The sequence below is a fragment of the Cydia pomonella genome, chromosome 8 (assembly GCF_033807575.1).
Source record: "Cydia pomonella isolate Wapato2018A chromosome 8, ilCydPomo1, whole genome shotgun sequence".
Classification (NCBI taxonomy): domain Eukaryota; kingdom Metazoa; phylum Arthropoda; class Insecta; order Lepidoptera; family Tortricidae; genus Cydia; species Cydia pomonella.
In genome coordinates, this window is record NC_084710.1 from 11,316,977 (window position 1) to 11,342,825 (window position 25,849).

The following is a 25,849-nucleotide window of genomic DNA, read 5'->3' on the forward strand; positions in this document are numbered from 1 at the left end:
TTTAGAGTATATTATGGTTTTAATTTCAACTTGATACCTCCACGCGTTCCTCAGATAAGAGACAGACGGACGGACGGACGGACAACAAAATGATCCTATAAGGCGTCCGTTTTTTCCTCTTGTGGTACGGAATCCTAGAAATGGAATGCCTTTATTAATACAGAGCAGCAGAGAGATGAACATCATGATGGCGAGAGTATATCAACAAGATATCCATGTTATACTGTTCAAATCCTCATTCCAGCATTTTTTGATATTATAAGAGATTTGTTAATAACAGCACAGAAGGAGTTCAAAATCAACCCTTTGTACTAGAAAAAGTTCCGTGTTTAATAGAACCTAGGTAGAACACCACTCCGAGGGGATTCTGGCAAGAAGTTGCAGTTTCAATGTATTTTTTTTGTTCTCCCTCATTTACATAGTTAGTACTTTAGCATCCATCCACGACTAAGCCTAGTAATGGTCGTTATAAACTTCTAACTCGCAAGGGGATGAATTTCAAATAACCTTTTCTTGGTGAAGCTTTAGGTACAAACTTTTGTAGATTCCATTTCACTCAAGTGCTGTGCGTTGGCTGTCTGCAGTATCTGTATAACGGGACTAGTGATGTGCCGTGGGAAATTTCCCGGGAAGAGGAATATTCCTTTATGGGAAATTCCCGGGAAATTTCCTTCATTCCCAGGAATATTCCCAAAACAGGGGAATATTGCTATTGTAATTGGGCGATTCAGAATTTAGTTACAAGGAATATTAACCGCGATGCATAAAATAAGTTTCTACGTGTCCTTTGGAAATTAGGCATCCCACCAAAACCATTCTCATGTAAAATGTTGCCAGGATGAAACCAAATGGCTCGCACTGTCAAAAAATTATCAGATCTCTTGTAGAAGCAAGCTTCTAACTATACAAATCCTAAATTCATAAACTCTACACCTTAGTCAAAATATGTGGCTTGACCGTTTAAAAGGGTAAAAGTTTAAAGTTATCGTTTTTTTGTTTGTGTATTATTACTAGCTTACATACCAAATTTGAGCTTTCTAGGACGTCAAGGAAGTACCCTAGAATTTTCATAATCATCAGTGAGTGAGTGACTGAGTGAGTGAAATCGGGGCTATTTAGATATCAATAAAAGCTAAAGTATAAGAGCTATGCAATTAAAACTTTATATGTTTAATAAGTCCTCTATTGATATCAAGGGAAGGGAAGGGATGGGAAGGGTCCTCCATTGGTATCGAGGGAAGCTAGTGCTATCAAACTGGTCTAACTTGACAGACATTCAGACGTACTCTCAGAGTAAACTACAGTTGAAGCGTATATTATCAATGCTTGTCTCCCCGGATACGGTTTGTAAGTGTATTTTTTTTGCACAAATTAAAGTTTACAGAAAGCTTATTATTTTAAATGATCGCTAGGTTAGAAAAAATAATTATGAGTGAAGTTTCAACAATGCTTAGAGTAAAAGTAGGGAATTGAGTTATTATTCTGTTTCAGGTTTGTTCTTTTCCTAACATATTTTTTTACATACATGGAGGGATCACTAGTACGAGAATGTGAGAAAAGTATCGATAGTTAAGTTTATCGATATAGGAGCTTCTTACCTGTTATTAAATGTTGTCCCCGCAATGACTATGTCTGAATATGAATATATGAGACATAAGAATGACAGTATAAATCATAACATTTTTATTTGTGGCGTTTAGACCATAATTATGTATCAGAACATAGTTTTTATTCCGACTAAATCTATGTACACTGCTTTCCAAAATGAAGTACTTTTACCAAGCCAACATGTGTGGTCTAGTTTTTTGCTTTATAACCAGTAACAACTGCGATAAATGGCCCGATTCGAACTTTCTTCAAACAAAAACGTCACTTTTGACATTGACATATCCGACCCATATTGTATCTGTACGGTCTACATACCGCACATTGCCATCTCAGCGAAATGACTTACAATTGCGTAAAGCAATAAAATACGAGTCAGTTCACGTTCATCATTAGCACCCATCACGCGTGTCCTCATTAGCACCATCATTCACAATATCTCGCTTTTATAGTTAAAGTAATTCTGTATCAATAACGTGTTTATTTTAGGTAATATTGTGAGTTATCATTAACACTATCATACATAATATAATTGGTGTATGAGGCACTAGCAGCCCATACATCAATTTGGTCCTTCGAGCCGGATTCGAGCGAATTTTTGACTTTTTTTTTCCTCTTTTAGAAAAGAATAGCCTTTCCGGGTGGCAGCTACTTTTGGAGCGCTGTTTCATTCACTACTGATGCTGATTGTACTTTCATATTACCTGGAATGTATTACTACTTTCTTTTACAGTTATTTTGCAACTTTCGCCGTATTCACTTTTGTACCTGCTTCTCTTTAACTTATAACTCAAACGTCCTAGTAACAAACAGATCAAAATAACATTACATTATGAAGATAACCAAATGAATGAGACGTATCGTTATAAACCAAGACGCGACGTATGGCGTAAACAGGCGTAAACAAATGCCACAGCACGGTGTTTGCAAAAGCTGGAACACAGTAAACACAGTCCGAATTACGGCTCCAGGCAACATTATTTACAGCCGGCTTTCGCTCCCGACACACCGCCGCAACGTAACGCACAATTTATGCACGCTTTACTGATATATCTGATTATAAAACGCTCACTTCGGGAGGCCTATCGGAACTTTAAAGATCACATTTTAATCTGTTTTTGTTTGCTGTGTATCCCACTCTTATCAATATTGCAAGTATAGTCGGGCATTTGCCAAGATAATCAAGTAACATGTAAATAATAAATCAGGACAAGATTCCCAAAGTTCGAATTGACCTCCGGACGTGCTTATTACTCAAAACCGCTTATACATACGTTTCTTTTCAGGTTTCGGAGAACCTCAATGATGTGAAAAACCACATAATGTATGGCATCAATCATACGGAAAATGAATTTGAAATATATGAGCCGAGAAGAAACAATGGATTAGATAAGAATGCTTCAATCGAGGAAAATTCTTCAGTGTATACGAACGAGACATGGGCGGACTACGAGAGCTGGTGCTCAGCGAGCACTTCAACGGGGGATTTCCTGACATCACCGCTGTTCCAAGCGTGTGTTTACTTTATGTACTGCACAGTGTTTGTGGTGGCTCTCGCAGGCAACGGGCTAGTGTGTTTCGTGGTGCAGACGTCACCGCGCATGAAGACAGTGACGAACTACTTTATAGTGAATTTAGCAGTGGGGGACATTCTAATGACGCTGTTCTGCGTGCCGTTCTCGTTTGTGTCGATGTTAGTGTTACGCTACTGGCCCTTCGGCGCCGTCATGTGCAAGGTGGTGAACTACTCGCAGGCCGTGTCCGTGCTAGTATCCGCGTACACGCTGCTCGCCATCTCTATCGACCGTTACATGGCTATAATGCGCCCGCTTCGGCCACGCTTGGGAAAAGCTGCTGCCAAGCTCGTGGTGGCAGCCGTGTGGGGAGGAGCACTTGCCACAGCTGCTCCAATTCCCGTCGTATCGACACTCCAAAGGCCAACGGAGTGGTATAAAACTTGTCAAGCGTGAGTAAATACGTGAGTGTTGATAAAACTGAAAATAATGTAATTTATTATTGAAATAGTTTTATATAAATAATATTATGTAATTTTCCCAGAGATATTTGCCTCGAACAGTGGGAACGGGTCGAGCAGAGTTCGCAGTACACGTGCGCTCTGCTGGCGCTGCAGTTCGCGCTGCCGCTGTGCGCGCTCGTGTGCACGTACGCGCGCATCGCGCACGCCGTGTGGGGCGGCCGCCCGCCCGGCGAGGCGCAGAGCGCACGCGATACACGCATGCAGCGCTCTAAGCGGAAGGTACCCCTTCACTTTTTACAGTTCGCCTATTATAAGTTCTTCTTTTTCTACAGTTGACGATACCATCGAGCTTGTTTCTGAGCACGTTAATACTTTGCTGTGTATGGCGCACAAGTCTGATAAATTGAAATTGTACTAAAATGGCCGTTACGGGGGCAAAGTTGTTGTTTAAATCCTCGTGCTAAAATTGATACGCCTGCCGGCGAAGTATCCCAAAATTTAATTGGTTAAAAAAAATGGAATCTTGAGCTTTGCAAAGATTCAAGGCACGAGGGTTAAACAAACTTTGCTACCAAGTGAAACACAAATTTTCACATTACAAATCAAATACAAACTAAGGCTTACAAATATATTATTAATCATTCAAAATCATCACTTAAAAGTCAATTCGACCAGCCAACCTGAGGAAACAACTCAAAATTTGCATCAAATTTCTTTGCCACTCTTGTGGATAAAATGCAACTTTCTCATCAATTTTTGATTAATAAAGAGAGCCTTTGCTTATCGATAAAATGTATACTTTACAGCTAAGTATTTTAGACACGTGCACTTAAGAGTTGTTAAATAAAACATTTACGTTAATGTAAAAGCAGTTTTAAGTAAAGTATCTATTTTTATGTAAAAAGTTCAAGGCTGGTTATTTTTGTGCGTGGGCCGCGTGAGTGATTTCATTAATTACTGCCAAGCAGCTTAGGAAGTTGAAAAAAATCTCGCAAACAAAAAAGAAAAAACAGTAATGCGATGAAACGGTGTCTAAAAAAGTTGTAAAAATTCCTAACAGTGGCGTAATTATTTTTATAACACTTTGCCTCTTTGATGTTTGGTTAGGTTAGGTTAGGTTAGGTTAGTTACATAGATTGTTAATATTTTAGTAGCATCATTGCCATAATGTATTGTAAGATAAAACTTTTTTAGAACGTTGTCTCCCTGTACAACATGCACTAGTGGTCAAATAATACGGGTCAATGACGAAAATCTTTTTATTTTACAAATTAATAATTGATACTTGCATGAAACGAACTTTATATTAAAAAAAATGTAATATCGTATTACATGCAACAATTGCAACATTTAATATTTTACATGGTTACTGGAAAAAGTTCAAGTAATAAAAAAAATCGAATTAGGTACTATTTATCTAAATTCAAATCGTGCTTGTTTTACTTTTGCTTTTCAATCTGTCAAAGCATAATGATAAAAGGCAGTCATTGTTGTCTTTCATGGTCATTATGAAAATAAGTAAGTAAACACTTTATTGTACGAGAAAAATGAATATTACATCAGATGGAAAATATTTGGGTAGTACAAAGGCGAACTTATCCCTAAGAGGGATCTCTTCCAGTTAACCCATACCTAAAAGAGTAATTAAAACTATACCTAGCTAAAGTAATTATATATTATTACTTTCTATAAACTATATATAAATAAATATCTTTATATACATATATGAATACATATAAAATATATTATGACCGCACACATCTTCCTACCTGTCAGTAGGTTCTTCATCTGAGAGCCATAGTTTTTTTAGTCTCAAAAGAAGTGGTAGCACGTTCCAAAATTTAACAGAATTTGACGTGAATGATTTGTGATATGTCCTGGTTTATTTGCTTGATCAATGATTCTAACTCATCGATGCTACCGGCAGCATATATCTGCAGGTCATCAGCATATAAGTGATATGATGAGACCAAGGGTTGGGTGATACCGTTGATGAAGATGGAGAATAGTAATGGGGATAGCACTCCGCCTTGGGGAACACCAGCGGTTAGTTCGTTCCATTTAGAGGCACTGTCGTCTATCTTTAGTTGCTGAAATCTTCCAAAGAGGCAGGCCACACACTGGTGCGTTGCGTTATTGACTCATGGTCATTGATTGAACACCAAATTAATGAACACGTATGTTCATTCGTCACTATGTTAGAAAAAGGCAGAAGTCAGAGAAGTACACCGAGAATAACAGGCGTATTACTTTCTAAAGTGCAGAGAGTCGCCCAATGTTTCCGAAAAACTGGACAGAACCGAACTGGCAGACCGAGATGTACCATCAGGTTCAAACTTGCATGGGCAATTTATGAATGATTTCATTCCAAACTTGTCCATGCACTTTTGAACTTACGGCTCGAGAATACCGATTTATAGTTTCCATGCTCCGAAATCGGCACCTCACGGCAGGTGAAGTCAAAAACCCACTTTGAGAGACCCGAAGATGACGTAAGTGTGCAGACTATAAGGCCCTCAGCACACGGCGCGTAAGCGTAAGAGAAGCGTTAGCGTATCGTAACTAATACGCGCGTAGAACGAGAGCACTACAGCACGTACAACTTCAAACAAGTCCGCACAAGAATCGTCGTCGTAGCGTAGCGTATGAGATTTCTGTCGTCATTACGACAGGCGTAGCGTAATAATAAATATTCTAGTTTTTCGTACTAACCCGTATTCTTTGTCCACGAATGTATTTAAGCGGTATTCATCCTAACTTTAATAAAACATCAAAATGTAGGTACGTGTCATGAAAGTGAATACTTAAACAAAACTCAATAACTTGTAATTTTGAATTCGATTACATTTGCAACAATAATAATATATTGTACAGCGAGCTGCAAAATTGCATGGACACATTATGAATGGAATTCATTCGTGGCCGTGCACTTTTGCAGCTGGGTGTACATTTATGAATGATCGTACACAATGTAAACAGAATCGTTTGAAGTTTTTGAAAGGAGATTAGAATATATGCTATAGAATAGGTATCCCACTTATGTAATACATAATGTGTCTCTGTGTGGTAATATCGACCTGTATAAAATAAAACGTGATAATATTATTGAAGATAAAACTGCACTTGTCTAATATGGGTATTTTACGATGTGTATGTGTGCCATATACGCTATTCAATAACGACCTTAGGCCAATCAATAAGAAGGTATAAGTAGACGGAAATGCTTGGAACACAATTTTTGACTCCGTAACGTTGTTTGGACTAGTCAGGAGGTGTGAGAAGAAGAATATTTGTTAACAGAAAAACCGAAAAATGGGATCTTCAAACCCCCTTTCCCCCCGGCTCAAGGGGTGACTTTTGATATGTTCACCTCCTAGTTAGTCAAAACAAAGTTACGAAGTCAAACACTGTGTTTCAAGCATTTCCCTCTATAACTTTTTTGAGCATTCGTTGCCTGGTCTACTTGTATAAAATATTACCACTTGATAATATTACCTATAGACAGAACTGCGCTTGTTTCACAAATAATTTAGAAAACGGAAGAACTATTAAGTCAATTAGGTATATTTTTTATCCATTATTGGCTTTAATAATTTTGTTTTTTGTAGATGATCAAGATGATGGTGATGGTAGTAGCCGTATTTACAATTTGCTGGTTGCCACTAAACGTGTTTATAGTAAGTGCTTATTACATTCGTTGTAAATACAACATTTCCATCTTTATTAATTAGAGTGAGGCCACACTGGTGCGTTGCGTTGCGTTTGCGTCGTATCATCGCGACGCAAGTCATAAATAATACATGTAAAACGACGCAGCGTTGATGCTGCGACGAAAACAACGCGACGCAACGCAATGCAGCAGTGTGGCCTCACTTTTAGATGGGTGGCAGTCCTCAACTGTGCGTTAGATCAGCAACTTGCTGCCTCACACGGCTAAACTGTGGAATGTACTGTCGCCTGCGGTATTTCCAGACAAATACGATCTTCAAACCTTCAAGAAAAGAACGTACTCCTATCTGAAAAGCCCGCACCGCTCTTATAAACACTCTGGTGCTATACGGGTCCATGGGCCGACGATAATCGCTTACTATTTGGCGTTTCGTCGGTTCGTTTGCCTTTTATATCATAATAGTTTTTTTGTTTTACGAGGGGGCAAAGTGGTTGTTTAACCGCTCGTGCCAATATTGATGCTCGAGCAAGCAAAAGATTCCAAAATTGAACCACGAGCATAGTGAGTGGTTCGGAAATCGGAATCATCAGCCGTGCGAGGGTTTCAAGGCACGCGGGTTAAATAATTTTTTCCATCGAGTGAAATAACATTTTTTACCACACCAACGCGAAGAAAATTCTAACTATAAAATATCAATCGTAAGCAAATCCAAATTAATGTTATGAAATATTTATGAACAAAATCAAAAACCTAATGTTAGCTTTAGGAAACAACTCAAAATTTGCCACACATGTGGATAAAATGCAACTTTCTCACCCGTTTTTGAACAATCAGAATGCTTTTTGTTGAAAATAGTAAAAGTAAATAAAACTATAGTTTCCAATTATTATTTACCTGTTATAAACTGACTGCTTAAATAAGAGCTTATCCTTGTATTTTTTTTCGAAGTAAGGGGAAAGGAACAGTTAGACGTTATCTTGACAAATTAGGCAATGATTTAGGTAAATATGTACCTACCTACAGGCTCGATTGTATTCGATAAAGCCGTAATTTTACTAAAAAAAGCTTTGAGTGGATGAAAATACGTTTTAATAAAACTTTTCGTTTATTTTTACAAAAAAACAAAATTCTTGGTAGGAAGGTAATAGATTCGTAAAACAATAATACCTTAAAGCGCCCATGTTATAGTGATACTCTCCTTATCGTAGCGTAGATAGTTATCTCTCTCTATCACTCTTCCTTATTTGTGCGACAGAGATAGTTGCGTTTCGTTCGCTACGTTAACGATTGGCATCTTGTCTACGTATCCTGATCTATTGATTTTATAATTAGAAGGGTTTAAGACAGGTTTAACCTTTAATGACTTGTCTATCTTAACTGTCTAGACCTGCCCACTTTCCTCATATTGAAAATAATAAAAAAAACGATAAAGCGGTAATATTCATGTATAGGTGGGTGGTGACTATATTATTTTGCCTTTTCATACTACTTAAACGCGTATTGTTTATTTCATTTAATGATTGTATTGTGGCACAGGTTTTGTGGACAACGCACGAGAGCGACGCGGAGTGGGGCGCGTGGCCGGGCATGCCATACGTGTGGTTTGCGAGCCACTGGCTGGCCATGAGCCACTCGTGCTACAACCCCATCATCTACTGCTACATGAACGCGCGCTACCGCCGCGGATTCAAACAGGTCTGCATCTTGTATTGTGGCACAGGTGTTGTGAGCGACGCGGAGTGGGGCGCGTGGCCGGGCATGCCGTACGTGTGGTTCGCGAGCCACTGGCTGGCCATGAGCCACTCGTACTGCAACCCAGGGGTCGGAACCGGTTTTTTTGCAAAAACATAGAAATAACCATATATTTCGGTTTATTTTATACTCTAAATGTAGGACTCAGTTGTATTTTCAGATAACGACTTCGTATTATTAGATTGCCTAATTAGAAATGAAGTAATTAACAAAGAACGAAAAAATACCGTTTTCGTTCCGATACAAAAAATACCGGTTTCCGATCCCTGCTGCAACCCCATCATCTACTGCTACATGAATGCGCGCTACCGCCGCGGGTTCAAACAAGTCTGCATCTCGTATTGTGGCACAAGGGGTTGAGAGACTTGTGAGCGACGAAGAGTGAGGCGCGTGGCCGGGTATGCCGTACGTTTGGTCCGAGAGCCACTGGCTGGCAATGAGCCACTCCTACTATAACCACATCATTTATTGCTACATGAACGCGCGCTACCTAAGCTTATTCAATTTCCACGTATTTAGGTATCTCATTAATTACCTCGGTGCCCCTCTTTTGTTTCATAGCCTACTTTAAACAAAAGAGCAAAGACGTTATTTAATTACTCATTCAGGTTTTAATGCACTTCATTGTATACGTAATGTATGTTTGTTTGTAAACTATTGTTGGTAAGAATGGTAAGTATAACCTATGAAATCTAAGACTATCAAATACCTTTATAATTTTGAAAACTATGGTGTAGTCCATAAGATATGTAGGTATATATTAATATGAGGATGTGTCTTACTTGGTGTTTACTGTAAAGGATATTTGGCACCTCGCTTGCTAAATTAAAATGACATAGGTTAAGTCATTTGCTAGCTGGTCATGTCTAGAAAAAAAATACCCTATTTTTTTTCCTCCTCTACACATGCTTTGCGTAAATTATTTATTAATTGCAATAAGGTACAAAACATGTCAATAAACAACACAAAAATAACTTAAAACAACATTTAATCTCAATATAAACGATACACAAATAAAAACTAAACGAAATCTAAAGAAAGCCCTTGCGATAAGGTCCCGAAGATGCTAGCTGCGTTAATCCGCTGAACTGTGAGACTGATGCGTTGAGCGAGGTACCTGCCAGCTCTCTGGTCCCCAGATGCGTAAATTACAAATTGTTACGTGAGTTATTTATTATCTAGCCATGAGAAGATAGAAAATGACTCAAAACCATCTGCCATTTTACGATGGAAGTATCAAGCATCCTGTATAATGTTAATTTGCTACTGCTATCATACTCATACGGCTCTTTTTAAAATAGGTACGTCAAATATCAGGCCTCTATGAGATATGGAACGGATGTCAGTATCAAAAGTGACGATTTTGTTTGAAGAAACGTCACTTTTTGACATTAACATATCCGATCCATATCGTGTCTACTTAATCCGAATCGTGTGTATATTTGACGAACTACCTATCTTAAAGTTCGCATCGAGCCCATAATCATTATAAAATCTATATTAGACTTTGTATTTTGTTCTCAGGCATTAGCGGGGCTGCTATGCATGAGACTGGAAGTCACTCAGCGGTCCTGTCACCGATCAAGTATGTGTGATGGGTTGCCAATGTCAGGTAAGTCTTCAGATTGTGTATAGATTTTCCTAGAGTCTACAGTTACGAATTTAATACGTCATATCCAGACAGTTGCTCTTGGGTTAACGAAGGTTGATTTGATATCTTATAATAACCTGTTATATTATTCTAATAGCATAGTAAGCTATATTCTAATTCCATAACATGCTAGGAATATCTGACATAGATTACGTTTTAATATAATGGTAATGCGCGTAATAGGTACCGCAATTTCATTTTCACCCCACCAACTGGTAAAGGCCCTCTTGATTGTTCAAAAACTAATGAGAACGTTGTATTTTATCAACATAGAGGGCAAAGTAATTAGATGCAAATTTTGAGTTGTTTCCTTATGTTATTTAGTAGAATTGAATTTTAAATGATGATTTTGAATGATATTTTTTTATTACGTACATTTGAATATGATTTTTTTGGTATTTCATAGTTCCCTCGCGGGTGTGTTGTGAAAATTGTTGTGTTTCACTCGGAGGCAAAGTTTGTTTAACCCTCGTACCTTGAAACCCTCACAACGCTGAAGATTCCAATTCTTAAACCACTCGCTACGTTCGTGGTTAATTTTGGAATCTTTCGCTGGCTTGGGTATCAATATTGGTGGTTAAACAACAACTTTGTCCCCTTGTGAAACAATTAACTATTTAAGGCCGCGGACTGGACGCGATCCACCGCTCGCGCCGTCCGGCTCCGAGCAGCACGATCAAAATGTATAGGCTTGAATGAATCTACTCGTATTTTGGACGACAGCGGTGGCCGCTTGCCGCGCCGCCCGTCACCACGCTCGCCGCGCCGCGCGCCGCGTACGTCAAGTCCGCGGTCAATAAACTGGCTATAAATTTTGATTCTGACAAACTGAAGGTCAATTTTACATATTTTGATAAACTATATTTTGCGCATATCTAGTTAGTTAGTGCTTCTGGGCATTTTCCGCAAGTCTACAACCATTGGGCCTATTTTGCGTGAAACGAGGTAGTGCTGTTCTAACCTCCCCTGCTCCTCCACGAAGCCTAGCAATGTTTTTTAGGTTGCTAACTGCCTCTTTTAGTGTGCACGGAGTCCCTAGGTATTCGCTCCTGTATACTTCTAACTGTTTGCAGTCTAGAAGAATGTGTTATTCAATATTATAACGGGCGGATAACTACGGTACTCCACACTGAGCATGACCCAATATGCTCGTGGCCGGCTTTTTACTTTGTATATTAGGTATGCGAGACTACAACTGAAAAAAGCGGCCAAGTGCGAGTCGGACTCGCCCATGAAGGGTTCCGTATCATTTATGACGTATTAAAAAAAACAACTTACTAGATCTCATTCAAACCAATTTTCGGTGGAAGTTTGCATGGTAATGTATATCATATATTTTTTTTAGATTTTTCATTCTGTTATTTTAGAAGTTACAGGCGGGAGGGGGGACACATATTTTTTCACTTTGGAATTGTCTCCCGCGTAAACAATTCAGTTTAGAAAAAAAAGATATTAGGAACCTAAATATCATTTTTGAAGACCTATCCATAGATACCCCACACGTATGGGTTTGATGAAAAAAAAATGTTTTTTCAAATTTGATGACATATTAAAAAAAAACTACATAGTTTACTAGATCTCGTTCAAACCAATTTTCGGTGGAAGTTTGCATGGTAATGTATATCATATATTTTTTTTTAGATTTTTCATTCTGTTATTTTAGAAGTTACAGGGGGGGGGGAATACAATTTTTTTCACTTTGGAAGTGTCTCTCGCGCAAACTATTCAGTTTAGAAAAAATTGATATTAGAAACCTATCATCTTTAAAGACCTATCCATAGATACCCCACACGTATGGGTTTGATGAAAAAAGATTTTTTGAGTTTCAGTTCTAAATATGGGGAACTCCCAAAATTTATTGTTTTTTTTTTTTCTATTTTTGTGTAAAAATCCTAATGCGGTTCATGGAATACATCTACTTACCAAGTTTGAACAGTATAGCTCTTATAGTTTCGGAAAAAAATTGGCGGTGACATAATCGGACAGACAGACGGACATGACGAATCTATAAGGGTTCCGTTTTTTGCCATTTGGCTACGGAACCCTAAAAAGTACGTAAAATAGTAAGATTAATTACAGGACATAACACACTAAACAAACACCTACACAATACGGGTAAAACAGACAGCACCATGTGCAAAGCGTGCATGGAAGAAGAGGAAACATCAAAACACATTCTTCTTCCATGAATGGGTGCTATTAGTAAGTACCATGTAAATAACATGCAAAAGGTTGTACTTACCTTCACAGCGCTTTGTACGTATTTTTACAATGAGGAAGGGAAACCTTTTCGCTATAATTCAAAAATAGCGTAATTGATCACGTTTGCAATGGTTGTATATTGAATGTCTTTATTTTTTAAGCTTTATTTTCACGATTTTTATTATAATTTTTGGAGTTATGGTTCAAAAGTCTTAGGGGGGAGCTAATATAATTCAATGATTTCATAACTCAAGATAGGTTATAGGCGTTCCAAAATTGAAGCACTTACCTTGTGAAGTTGTGACCAATTGTACAAGTTGCCTTTAGTCGCCAATCGCATCTGAGCAAGCGAGGGATGCGCACATGCTAACGAGCTCCCACTCACCGAAAGAGAAAGAGACAAGTTCATGTTTTACAACGAGTATGACAAAGATGAATAGAATGCGAAAATTTATCAAAAATAACAGGTTTCTTCGTAGGTATAGAAATAAATATGGAAGTTTTTTTGTGCTCGTTACATATGCGTCTAACCTAACTATTAGTTATATAATATTATTGGATTATTTCCGAAAATATTTACTTTATATAAAAATGTTTGTTGATGACTCTTTATCCAACGACACGCTACGCCATACGGTTGAAGCTAAAAAGAAAAAAATTCGTGTAGTTACCATATATACAAATATATATTTATTTTACCATTTTGTCGGCTTTATTGATTTAGGTGTGTATTTATATTTATATATCCATGCCAAATTGCAGCTTTCTAACACTAAGCAAAAACGGCCAAAATTATCTGTCCGTCTGATTCCAATCCTAAAACCTAACCTAATCCTTGAATCTAAGGTACGCATCTATACGCCTTTGATCAATATTAAGTATGAGTATGACCATTAGGTGTTTGCAAATTTCGTTAGCAAGACGAGGTGTTCCACTACTTACGGCAGACAATGTGAGTTTAATAGCATCAAAATTGCGTCTGCTGAGTACTTTCCGTGAGACTGTCATCTTTTACGACTGTGCTAATGTGCCTTTATGTCGTCTTTGCAATTACGTTTTACTCGTTTTCTGGGACTAATACTTACATGCTCATTTCCATATACCTACTCGTACAGTGAGCTGCAAAATTGCACGGAAAAATTATGAATGCATTCATTGATAAAGTCTCCATGCACTTTTACGGCTGATGGTACATCATAAAATAATTAAAAGGGTGTAATACGACATACAACAAGTAAAGCCCTTCGAGAATATTTTATACTTCACCATGTTGCGGATTTTCAGTGGCACTAATTTATTTTGACTATTTTATTTACTAATTTATTTATAACAAAAAGTAATACGCGAAAAGAGCCATGTTTTTGCACCTTATTTTGTTAATGTAATATGGTGATAGGATGCTGCTGTAGCAGGTAGCTATTTATTATTATATTATTAAACGACATGGTTTTTTCATTTCATTTTTAATCATTCCAATAAAATTTTAACATTAAATATTTTTTCGACGATTATAATATTTCATTACATAATTATGGTACGATATATCAAAGTTTATCGATATCGACGTATAAAAGACGCCCCAAAGGTTCCAAATATCACATATTATTTTTTACTTTTTAGGGTTCCGTAGTCAACTAGGAACCCTTATAGTTCCGCCATGTCCGTCTGTCTGTCTGTCTGTCTGTCTGTCCGAGGCTTTGCTCCGTGGTCGTTAGTGCTAGAAAGCTGAAATTTGGAATGGATATATAAATCAATAAAGCCGACAAAGTCGTACAATAAAATCTAAAAATTTTTTTTTTTAGGGTACCTCCCCTACACGTAAAGTTGGGGTGAAATTTTTTTTCGCTTCAACCCTAGAGTGTGGGGTATTGTTGGAAAGGTCTTTCAAAACTAATAAGGGTTTTCAAGAAACATTTTTTGATAAAGTGAATATATTCGGAGATAAACGCTCCGAAAGAAAAACAAATGTGCCCCCCCCCCCCCCCCCCTCAAACTTTTGAACCATAGGTCCAAAAAATATGAAAAAAATCGTGGAAGTAGAGCTTAAGAAAGACATTAAATGAAAACTATAGCGGACATGATCAGTTTAGCTGTTTTTGAGTTATCGCAAAAAGTTTTCCCTTCATAGTAAAAAGACTTTATTTAGGTACTGATTATGCAAATTTGCCTATTTGTTTAACTCGGGTGAAAGGTACCGTTTCATCCCTTGGTTAACAATTTACTATACTTTTAGCTCCAGTTTAGCTTATTGTGACAGAAGAGTAACTACGGACCCCTACACTGAGCGTGGCCCGACATGCTCTTGGCCGGTTTTTATTGTAAGATCGACTCACGTTTACGAGTAACCTTCTGAAAAAGAAAGTACTCACGATTTTGCCTTTGGTATTTAAATAACTTCAAAAATATTTAAATTAAATTACAATAAAAATATGTATTTGAAATTCTCAGAACAAGCCCTTTCGTTCGATATGTTATACATAAAATTTAGTTGGCAATCATTTTTATATTTTCTCTTTTAAAAACGTACGTCGATATTCAATGTTTACAATATGGCGTCTAATTGTCGCGAATTCGCGATATTGTGTAGTTCTTTTAACGTATACTGTTATATTAATATAATATAAATAGGTATAATTAACTGTTATATTTTTATACCTATAATTAGTGACACTAGAACAAAATTAAGACAACTCGATTAACGTAATAATCATCAAAATCGGCCAACGCGTTTGGCCTCTAGAGTGTCACTACGGAACAGACATACATTATAACAGACTGATAAACACATTACCGCAAATGTGCCTTGCGCTGTTGGTTAAAAATGAGAGTTCAGTTGACACAAGGCCCTTTATGTGATCTTAAAAATTTTCATTAGACTGTAATTCAGCGTAAATAAATGAGTGCCACGGGCTTTTTGTGTGATAGTTTTTTGTTTAATATACTAACTTATATTTGATGAGTTTTACTCTTACGTGGTTATGTTGCCCTATTTTAACGGCCATTAAATAAACATTATCAGAAAGGTAAAAATGAAAAAGTTTTGTAATTACCACACTCCTAATGTACCTACTTTTTTACACGGAGTACGTATGGCTGGAAATGCTGCTCTTACAAGTAAATTATTAAGTTGAATTTTATTTTGCTAGAGGCAAGACAAACACTATGACGATTACATAAGGTGTTATTCTTGCTCCGGTGTTCGTCTTACTTATCCTATCTCACCTTACATGATAATAAAACTCAGAATAAACAAAAAAGCATATGGCACGTTTGAAACGAAAACAAAATGATAATACTTGGCAACGAATAGGTACACACATCGTGAGTTATTTGACATTTTATGTCAGGTTGTCTTAGCAGCTGTGATGATGTTAGTTGGTGTGACAGTTTGACGGGAAATTAAATTATTACACAAAACAAAATTTGACACTAGTTCCACGTCACGTCATATAGGGACCGCGGGCGCGTTGGAGGATCTTCCATCTTGTGGCCTGAATCGGAAAAATAAACATGTAGGGGAAGGTGGGGAGGGTCGATCCCTAGGGGACACTTGGTAATCTTCATTTCAAGTTTAACCAGACGTCATACAGTTTTTTACGCTAGCAACACTCATTAATTCGCTCCTAACTTCACGTTCTGTCATGGCGCCGTTTGGAACAAGTCAGTGGTTTGCAAGTGGCGGACTATGAAAAATTTGCTGCGTGCTGTATTTAATTTTCGGTAAATTTTAACTGGATTTATTAAGTAAAATGTAATAGAAAAGCTCTTAGTGAGTATGATTATTCTATTTGTTGTTTATTGAAGTGTTAATTAACTTTGATTTCATTGAAATACGCGAACGTAAGTTTCGATCACGCCATGTTTTATAACCTGAGTATGTATGGGGAGACTTCGACTTTTTCTTTGGGGGAGACATGATCCCGGGATCATGTCACCCCTAAAGGGATCAAGTCTACTTAGTAATGAACAAAACGTTTCATAATGCTGTAATTTTTTATTGTTTTAGGAAATCATGCGTCGAAAATATACGACCAGAGAAGGTTAAAAACAAAGAATACTGATAGATAAGGAAAGATTAAAAAATGCTGTATCAGAAGTATTAGCTGGTATTACCATTAAAGTGTTTAAAGCCAAATAGTAACTTATTTTTGATGAAGACTGATTAATATAATATAGCTAAGTATTAGCTATTGTTGTTGATCATTACTTAGATGTTTAATTTCGCAATTTAGGTATTTCTAGACTGTTAAAACTTCTGAGATTATAGTTAGCTTGTTACTTGAGTCTCCAAATGTGGTAATGATAAATAAGATCAATTTACAGTAATCATTATGATTGTTTGGAAGTTTGTTTATAAACAATTAAACTTTTTTTAATTATTATTCTACAGACAATTAGTGTACTTGTTAGAAGAAATTTTATGTTTGCTACTTCTTTTTGATTTTTTGATGGCGCAATAGTTATTTACGATACAAGTGCGAAAAATAGGATATTTTACACGAGTTACGAATTACCTATTCGCACATGTATCCTACAACGTTTTACAGTACATATAACCCTTCAAATTTTCAACATAGCTACATAATGTGCTAATTTACGCACTATGGGGGAAAAGTAGCACCATATGTACTGTAAAATTGATTACCAGTTTGGTGTTCTTTAGTTTCTTCTTAAAAATTGAAAGATACGGATCATTATGTGTTTGATTTCTTAATAGATTAAATTCCTGTTGATCAACTCAATAAATTAACGTGAAATCAACCCTCAAAGTATGGCATTGTCACTTAAAATCTATATATTTACCATGTGTCCCCAAGCATGGGAGACTTGATCCCTTTCGCATCAAGACATCTTATTGGCGGAAATATAACTGCTAAGTATGGAAGATACAGTATATATATGTTCGTTGTGTGTTTACCTAATTCTAGATGCATTGCTAGTTCCGATTCGGGCTATATAATCTGTGAGAATCTGGTATGGTGAGACGGTAAAAATCTGTTTACCATGTGTCCCCAGAACCTGGGAGACTTGATCCCCCAGGATCAAGGCTCCCAACCAGGGGTAAACATGTCTCCCTTATACAGGGGACACATGGTAAAAGTCTACATTATGGCATTTCTTTAAATAATGGTCTAAATTGTTGCACAATTCTGTTCTAATTCAAAGTATTCATAAATAGATAAATTCTGAATCGTATGGTCTATAAAGCTTTTCAATACTGCTAATAGTTTAAAAAATTTAGTCTAAAATCAAAAGGGGTGATCAACCCTCCCCAGTTTCCCCTACATTGACAATTCCCGCCAAAGCAAGTGCTGCAATCTACCGTTCTCGTACTTCCGTTTTTTTGTGCAGTAGGTTTTGCCATCTTGTGGGCTACATTGGAATTGGAAACAAAAACTGACGTCTCCGGTGCTGCCCTCTATGGTTTATGCACGCTCTATTCCTTTACTAAACTATTCAACGACAACATTAAAATGTATGGGGGAACCTTTAATTTCATTATTATATTTGGTTGTTATTATGGCAGAATTATAAATGCAATATACTATGTATATCTACACAGATATCATAAGCCGTCTATGATGCCTTCAAAATTCGTTAAACTGTTTTGTTACAACACATTTCTTATCTGTGATAATGTTGTAATTACTTCATAACTACATCAAAATCGATTTGACCTCTATTCTAATATCAGTCGAGATGCCGTTTTATTCAAAATATAATGTCAGTTGCATACAATTTTGACAAAACTCGCACTCTAGTTTGTCTCTGAAAAAAAAAACTACGGATTCGTGACATGCGTGGAAACTTTCATTTACCGCCATTTGACGTACAGTTTATCTTTTAATTAGTTTTAATTATAAAATAAATTCGTTTTCTGTTTTTAAAAAAACACTGGCAAACTTTACACGAAACTAAAATGAGCGATAAAAATATTTCGGTAACGCCAAGAGAGCAACGATGCCCCAACGTTGGTTGTAATTTGGGTTAGTGAATATACCATAGAAAGTTTATAATATGTGTATAGATAAAATAGTGTATGTAACAGTATATAATTAGGCTTTAAAACACTCGTGTGATCCAATTAAAACTCACTTCATTCGTTTTTTAAACCCACAATCGTGTATTCTAATGCCTTATATTATTCATGATTTGCTCAAATTATTTTTATTTATAACTGGAATCTTCGACAGGAACACAAATTCCCGAGAAAAACAGCAAAGCATGTACGAGACTCAATGAAAATTTATATATTAAAGAAAATAGATACCTACTCTTTGACAGTTTCAAATATGGCTTTTACCTATAGGATTTTTCAAACAGGAAGGGTTCGCTGATTAATGTTATCTTAATACAATTTTACGAGATTTGGCGTTTTTGCTTATAAATTGTATGCAGATGACATCTCTCAGCGTTCGCTTTCTGTTTGAAAAATACTATAATTACCATAAGCTTTGACCTTGGTCCTTGCCAGAATGCAAAAACATTATTTAAAGATGCGAGACTCCTGACATTTTTTTCGCACATGAAAAGGCAACGAGTAGCCGTAAGAAATGGGTACGATAAACCAATATTGCGGTGTCATCGAACAACCCATTTGATTTTGATGTCACTTTAACGATGGGGAAGAGAGTGGAATTTTCTGCACGGCTACCACGATCGAGTTTACCCAGTCCTAAACGTCAAGTGTCAACACATGGTACGGCTGGGCCTTCCGTTCAATCAAAGTAAACTATAACTAAATTACAGTAAAACTATAATTAAACCACACAACAGTATTGGCAGTCTATTTATACAATTATAATTTAGCAATCATATTTATGGTTTCGTCTTCCAGATATTGGGTTTAATTTTGTATTCTAGGAAATATTTATTAGCAGGTATTTACGGATGTTATTCCTTCTCTAGACCCATGGAGTCTGGGTGGTTTGGGCGTTTTATGAAATCGTATTAATCTGTTATATAAACCACTGATATAATATTTTATAAGCATGTCCATTTCTGAGCGAAATTGTGTACGGCACACTTTTTTGTGACCGGCAAAAATAAACGTGTTGATCGATTTAGACTTTCTAACATTTGTAACAACTAAAAAGGCTGTAGTATAATTACAGATGAGATCTACAGAATATCCAAAATTGACGACATACACACGTTAGGCGTTTGCTCTTTAGTTGCTCAAGGGCGGGGTATATGTTTGAAGTAGGACATGGTACATTCTGGCCGCTGGGGCATAAGAGCTTGTTAACATCAATCTGAATTTCGTAACGGACGACAGGGATGCAGCAATACGTAGACATGAGATGTAGACATCTCCATCGTGCATCACGTATTACAAAATTCAGGAAGGCCTAACAAGTTATATAATAGTTGAAAGACAGTGTACCTGCCGGAAAACGCAGCTTGGGTTAGCACGCAACAAGATTCAGGGATAATACATATCAGATAAAGGCGTAGGTAGATAATATGATCAAAGTTGACGACCCGGGTGCATAAATAAAATATAAACCATGCGTTTCTTATTTGAGTGTGTACCAAGACTATCAAGTAATGAAAAAAATGTATCCCGGCTGTAATTAAGGGTGCAGCGTTAAAAAAATAGCTTTTGATTAACATTGAGATATTGTCAGAGAAGACGCAAACGAGAGTACCATGCAATAAATTGTATTTAAGTAACCTTGATATATTATTTTCAAGGTTCCGTACCCAAAGGTTCAAACGGGACCCTATTACTGAGACTCCGCTGTCCGTCCGTCCGTCCGTCCGTCTGTCACCAGGCTGTATCTCATGAATTGTGATAGTTAGCCAGTTGAAATTTCTACAGATTATGTATTTCTGTTGCCGCTATAATAACAAATAATAAAAACAGAATAAAATAAATATTTAAGGGGGCTCCCATACAAAAAAGAGATTTTTAGATAATGATACGGGACCCTTCGTGCGCGAGTCCCACTCGCATTTGGCTGGTTTTTTTTAAATATTGATATTGGTTAAAAATGAACGTAGTCATACAATTGGAAAAAATATACACAGGAAACCAGATCAGTAGACTTGCCTAGTTAGGTGTCTGTGTATTTAGGTATATGTCTGGGCTCCGGAGCCACTTGTCCTCATTCAGATTATTACATTAATTGAGAGTCCTCGCTGAAATGCTTGTTAATATCTATAATGTCGTGGCCAGGACATTACCGTTATGAGGGCTTTGGGCAGCCAAATGAATATTTCACCAAATTATATTGTATTAAGTACTTAGATCATCATATATTCTTAATTCAAGGAATCATTTCATATAGGTATTAAATAATATTATTTACCTACTCATTGCAATACAACCACGGGGAAATAAATCAAGAAAGTGGACAATGTTTATATAAAATCCCGTTTCTCCAATATACCATGCCATCTATTGAAACGAAGTTATTTTGAACGAACTCTGAACAAAAAGGATGGAATGTAGACCTGACATGTTAGTGACGCCATCTGGCAACAACTTCAATATTGGAGGAAAGAGATTTTGTACATATGTCTCAGTCAAATTGTAAAATTCGGCATTTTACAAACGGTGTCGTCATTTTACAAACTTCAAACGTTTTGCAAATTACCGAAGGTATATTGTTAGTGCGCTCAATAGAGTCAACGTAAACGTGATGATTGTCTGAGTGATCATGATGATGTGATCATGTTTTGCTGTTTCATCAATTTATAATAACTTTTACACCATACCACATCCTCACGGCTACCAAAATATCAAGGTCCCCCAAAACCAGATCAGGGCACCTTATCTACGTGGCCTTGTCTGTCTTACCCCTAGAGAGCAAATTGCGCTAGAGAGCAAATTGAAGGCGCGAAGGGAGAGCTGCTTCGTCACGCTAGGGCCGAAGGGCTGCTCTTCCGCAGCGCCGGAGCTACCCAGATCCAAAAGACTCCCCCGCCCCACGCGACCCTAATAAGTCCGACGAACTCCAGATTTGACGGAGGGATGAATGGATGGATGGAGCAGCGCCACGCTTGGTAAATTAAACAACAAATTCGACCAAAAACTGTAAACGGCGCTGTTAATGTCATAAGGTAGTTTATAAGTACAAAATGCGGACTTTTTACACTTTGCCTGCGGAAATTTTACAAACGGCGTCCTCATTTTACAAACGTTTTCATGCCGTTTGTAAAAGGCGGATTCTTACAATTTTACTGTGACATAGACATTTTCCAAGTTACTTTATTCGGTCAATATAAACGAAAATAATTTAATCGCATTAAATCGCTCATGCAAATATTTTACTTAAATTAAAAAATATATATATAAAATTATCTTTAGTTAAAATTAAATTATTAAAAATTCTTCTTTGTGTAATTGCTGTGGTTTTAAGTATTTTTTGCAGATAGGTACTGACACTGGTATAGTAATGATTTCTTTGTATAATAATTTAAATTAAAACTATTCCATTTTTATTTACTCTCAATCGTTCTTGTATTCGTATTAACATACAACGTGTATTGAAAGGTAACTGAATTGTACTGGAATAAGATTCTTCTTTGTTAAATCTGTTTAATCCGTGCGTCACGTTAATCACTGATCGTTGTAGGTAGTATTATCGCGTAAAACTAATACGTTCTCAAATCTCGTTACGTGAAAAGCTCTCTCGAGATTATATATAGTCTCACAGCACCGGTAATGGTGTTTCAAGCGGAGTAGGTTGCACCTTTACTAGATAAGGCACATTTGCGTACAGAGGTTACCTATCGAAGCCATTTGCTCGCTGGATCCAAGTAACGCTGGGAAACAAATTTATTTTACGATTTCACTCTGCGGGAAAGTCAGCAGCTGTAGCTTTTGCCTGGCTTAAACTTTTAAACGTTGCTGAATGTCAAACTTCCGAACTGGGATTGACTCGTTTCATCGCCATCTGAGCTTATTTTGATCATGGATTTAAAGTTATTGTGTTCAATTTTTTTTTATGCCTAGCAAACACATACTATTCTACCAGAAAAATGGCTCACAGGTTATCATCTGCTTCTTTCCTGCAGAATTAAATTCCTTTTCGCATGTTCTCGGGACGCCAAGCAAATTTCAAAAATTTCAAATTCATCTTAAGGCCCAGTAAGTTCGTGTTCTTCTCTCACTCTTACTGAGCGTAAGCGTGAGCGAGAAGGAAGTGCGTGCTCGGGAGCAATGATATCATATTTATTTAATTTTAATTATTCGTACGATTAAATACAAGAAAGAACGAGTAATCAATTCGTTCCCTCAGACATTTTATTGCCGTTTTTTGGAAGAAATTTATATATTTAAAACTTTTGTGCATCATTTGTTACACATTTTTAAAGTACATTTTAGACCTATGCGCGTGATTTTTTTCCTATTGAGCGTAAGTCAAAAACTCGGGATTCCAATCAAGGTAGTGGCACGCGCGGTTTTAGTTAACAATAGACAAAGGATAAGCCGTTAGGGGCCAGCTACAAATCTAACGACTATAATTAAATGTGACCATAGTAATAAGGTGCTAAAATAAGAGGTGCAAAGATGGCAGTATTCAATTTATTGATATTTCTCTTTAATATACGTAAGTATCAGAATTTCAAATTTTTTGTCGTATTTTTACCAAAAAATTGAATAATCATATGATGAACCCTAATTCCGGAACCAGTTCCGGAATTCCGGAATAAGACCCAATATCGAAAATCAGTTCCAGAATTGGAATCCGTCCAATATTCCAAACCCTAAGTAAGATGTTTTAGAATAAAACCGGCAGTATTACTGCGCCAGATTGTTACCGGCTTCATTGCCGAGGGAAACAACATTGTCAATATTTTAGATTTAATACATGATCCTTGGATATGAGAGAAAAATAATTAAAAGATGAGTAGAGGCATTTTAGTTTACGCAGAAAAAGCTGTACTATCATGAATATGTCTTTTTTTTATAAGTACTAGTTATACAAAAATCAGGTGGTCTTACCTTTAAACCTGTACTTAAGTAACATGACCGTCTTATCACAAAACTAGCGACCCGCCTCAGCTTCGCAAGGGTTACATAAAACCTTAACAAATTATACACCTAAACCTTCCTCAAGAATCACTCTATTGATATGTGAAAACCGCATGTAAATTTCATGTTTTTGAGTTTATCGCGAACATACATACATACAGACAGTCGCGGCGGGGGACTTTGTTTTATAAGGTGTAGTGTGATGATGTTTTTCCACATCAAGTCTTAGCACAATAGACATTGTTTGTCTTGAATGTATGACTTTATTATTTTTGAATGACGACTGGTCTGACCTAGTGGATAGTGACTATGAAGCCGATGGTCCTGGGTTCAAATCCCGGTAAGGGCATTTATTTGTGTGATGAGCACAGATATTAGTTCCTGAGTCATGGATGTTGTCTATGTATTTAAGTATTTGTATATTATATATAACGTTGTCTGGGTACCCACAACACAAGCCTTCTTGGCTTACCGTGGGACTTATTCAATTTGTGTAAGAATGTCTCTATAATATTGATTTATTTAATAGTACCTAAGTAGGAACAATTTTTTACAAACGTTGAAAAGCCCTTAAAAATCGCCACGAGTTCTCAAAATACGCGCAGAATTACCGTCCTGCTAAGTTCGTAGGACGAAGTTCGCTAATTGATCGTCCCCGTTCAACGTGGGTATAGTTTAACTTGAACCCGGAGCAATATTTAAATTAATTTCAGTTTGGTGATAATCGTAGTTGTTCTTTCGGATAAGGTGCAAATAGATACATGAAAACGTAGTGGATGAAATGTTGAGTTTGTACGTCGAGGACGGCGTTCTGCTGGGGATCTGCTGTGAGAACGCCGTCCTTTGAAACGTCGGAGGTAAATTTAAAATTTAATACGCGATTAAGTCCCGTTTGTGTTAGTTAATAATAGACAATAATTATTCTTTGACGACCGGTTTGGCCTAGTGGATAGTGACCCTGCCTACGAAGCTGCATGATGGTCCCGGGTTCAAATCCTGGTAAGGGCATTTATTCGTGTGATCAGCATGGATATTTGTTCCTGAGTCATGGGTGTTTTCTATGTATTTATGTATCTGTATATTATATTTATCGTTGTCTAAGTACCCACATAACAAGCCTAATTGAGCTTAATAGTGTGGGACTTAGTCAATTTATGTAATAATGTCCTTGTTAGCGACGCGACCAGAAACTTAGATGACGCTAAGATTAATTAAGTTGAAATACGATTAAGGCTGTATTCGAAATAAAGATTTTATCCGTTAGGTAGGGCAAAGATATAATTAGATTGTTATTAGACATAAGAATTATGTAATCGTTCGTTATATCAGGTATTATTCGATATTTAGGTCACGCAAACCCTAAATCCCAATTCCTTATTCGAAGAGCGAGATGAACGAAGGAATAAGAAAATAAAGAAAACTTATTCATTGGTTCATAATTATAGCCAATCACATGCAAATAAAGACAAGGAAAGGTAAAAAACAGCGAGACAGAAAATCTCGATCGTGATTGGTCAGTCAATTTCCCGTACAGAATTCGATTACGCTCAGTTGTACTATGAGACGCATATATTTAGGTTATTATCGCAGTAATTACTTTAATTAGACTAATGAATGTTACATATAATCGTAGAGCGTGAATTGCTTAACACCCTAATATAGGTCATATTATCGTAATCCTAGCTATTAGATAATAGCATGCCGTAAACCGTCGAGAAACGGGCTATTGTTCCGAGTGCGGACGAACAATAGGCTTTGTATTCGTGAAGTAAGCAAGTCGGACAGGTGTTATTGTTTTGTTTCACTGACCTAGTAACCGAGTTAGCGTGTTATGCAATATTTAAGTCAATAATTAGATATTTGTGAGAATTATAGTTATGTAAACGATAACGAGATAACACGATTTAACCCGAACAAAGCCGAATCAAGTAACCGACCAATCAGAGGGCTTGATTCAGAACGAATCGAAACGCGTCTTATCTCCTTATCGTAAGGGTGTTCCTT

The 25,849-nt window shown here is 36.8% G+C and overlaps 1 protein-coding gene across 1 annotated transcript in view; it reads left to right on the forward strand.

Annotated features, from left to right (window-relative positions):
• LOC133520581 (RYamide receptor-like) overlaps nucleotides 1-25,849 on the forward strand; it is a 91,087-nt gene that overhangs the window by 50,727 nt on the left and 14,511 nt on the right. The window contains exons 2-6 of the mRNA XM_061855088.1: nucleotides 2,892-3,571; nucleotides 3,664-3,862; nucleotides 7,192-7,260; nucleotides 8,790-8,948; nucleotides 10,530-10,617. Coding sequence (XP_061711072.1) covers nucleotides 2,928-3,571; nucleotides 3,664-3,862; nucleotides 7,192-7,260; nucleotides 8,790-8,948; nucleotides 10,530-10,617 — 1,159 coding nt within the window. The 5' untranslated portion in view covers nucleotides 2,892-2,927. The remainder of the gene's footprint in view (nucleotides 1-2,891; nucleotides 3,572-3,663; nucleotides 3,863-7,191; nucleotides 7,261-8,789; nucleotides 8,949-10,529; nucleotides 10,618-25,849) is intronic.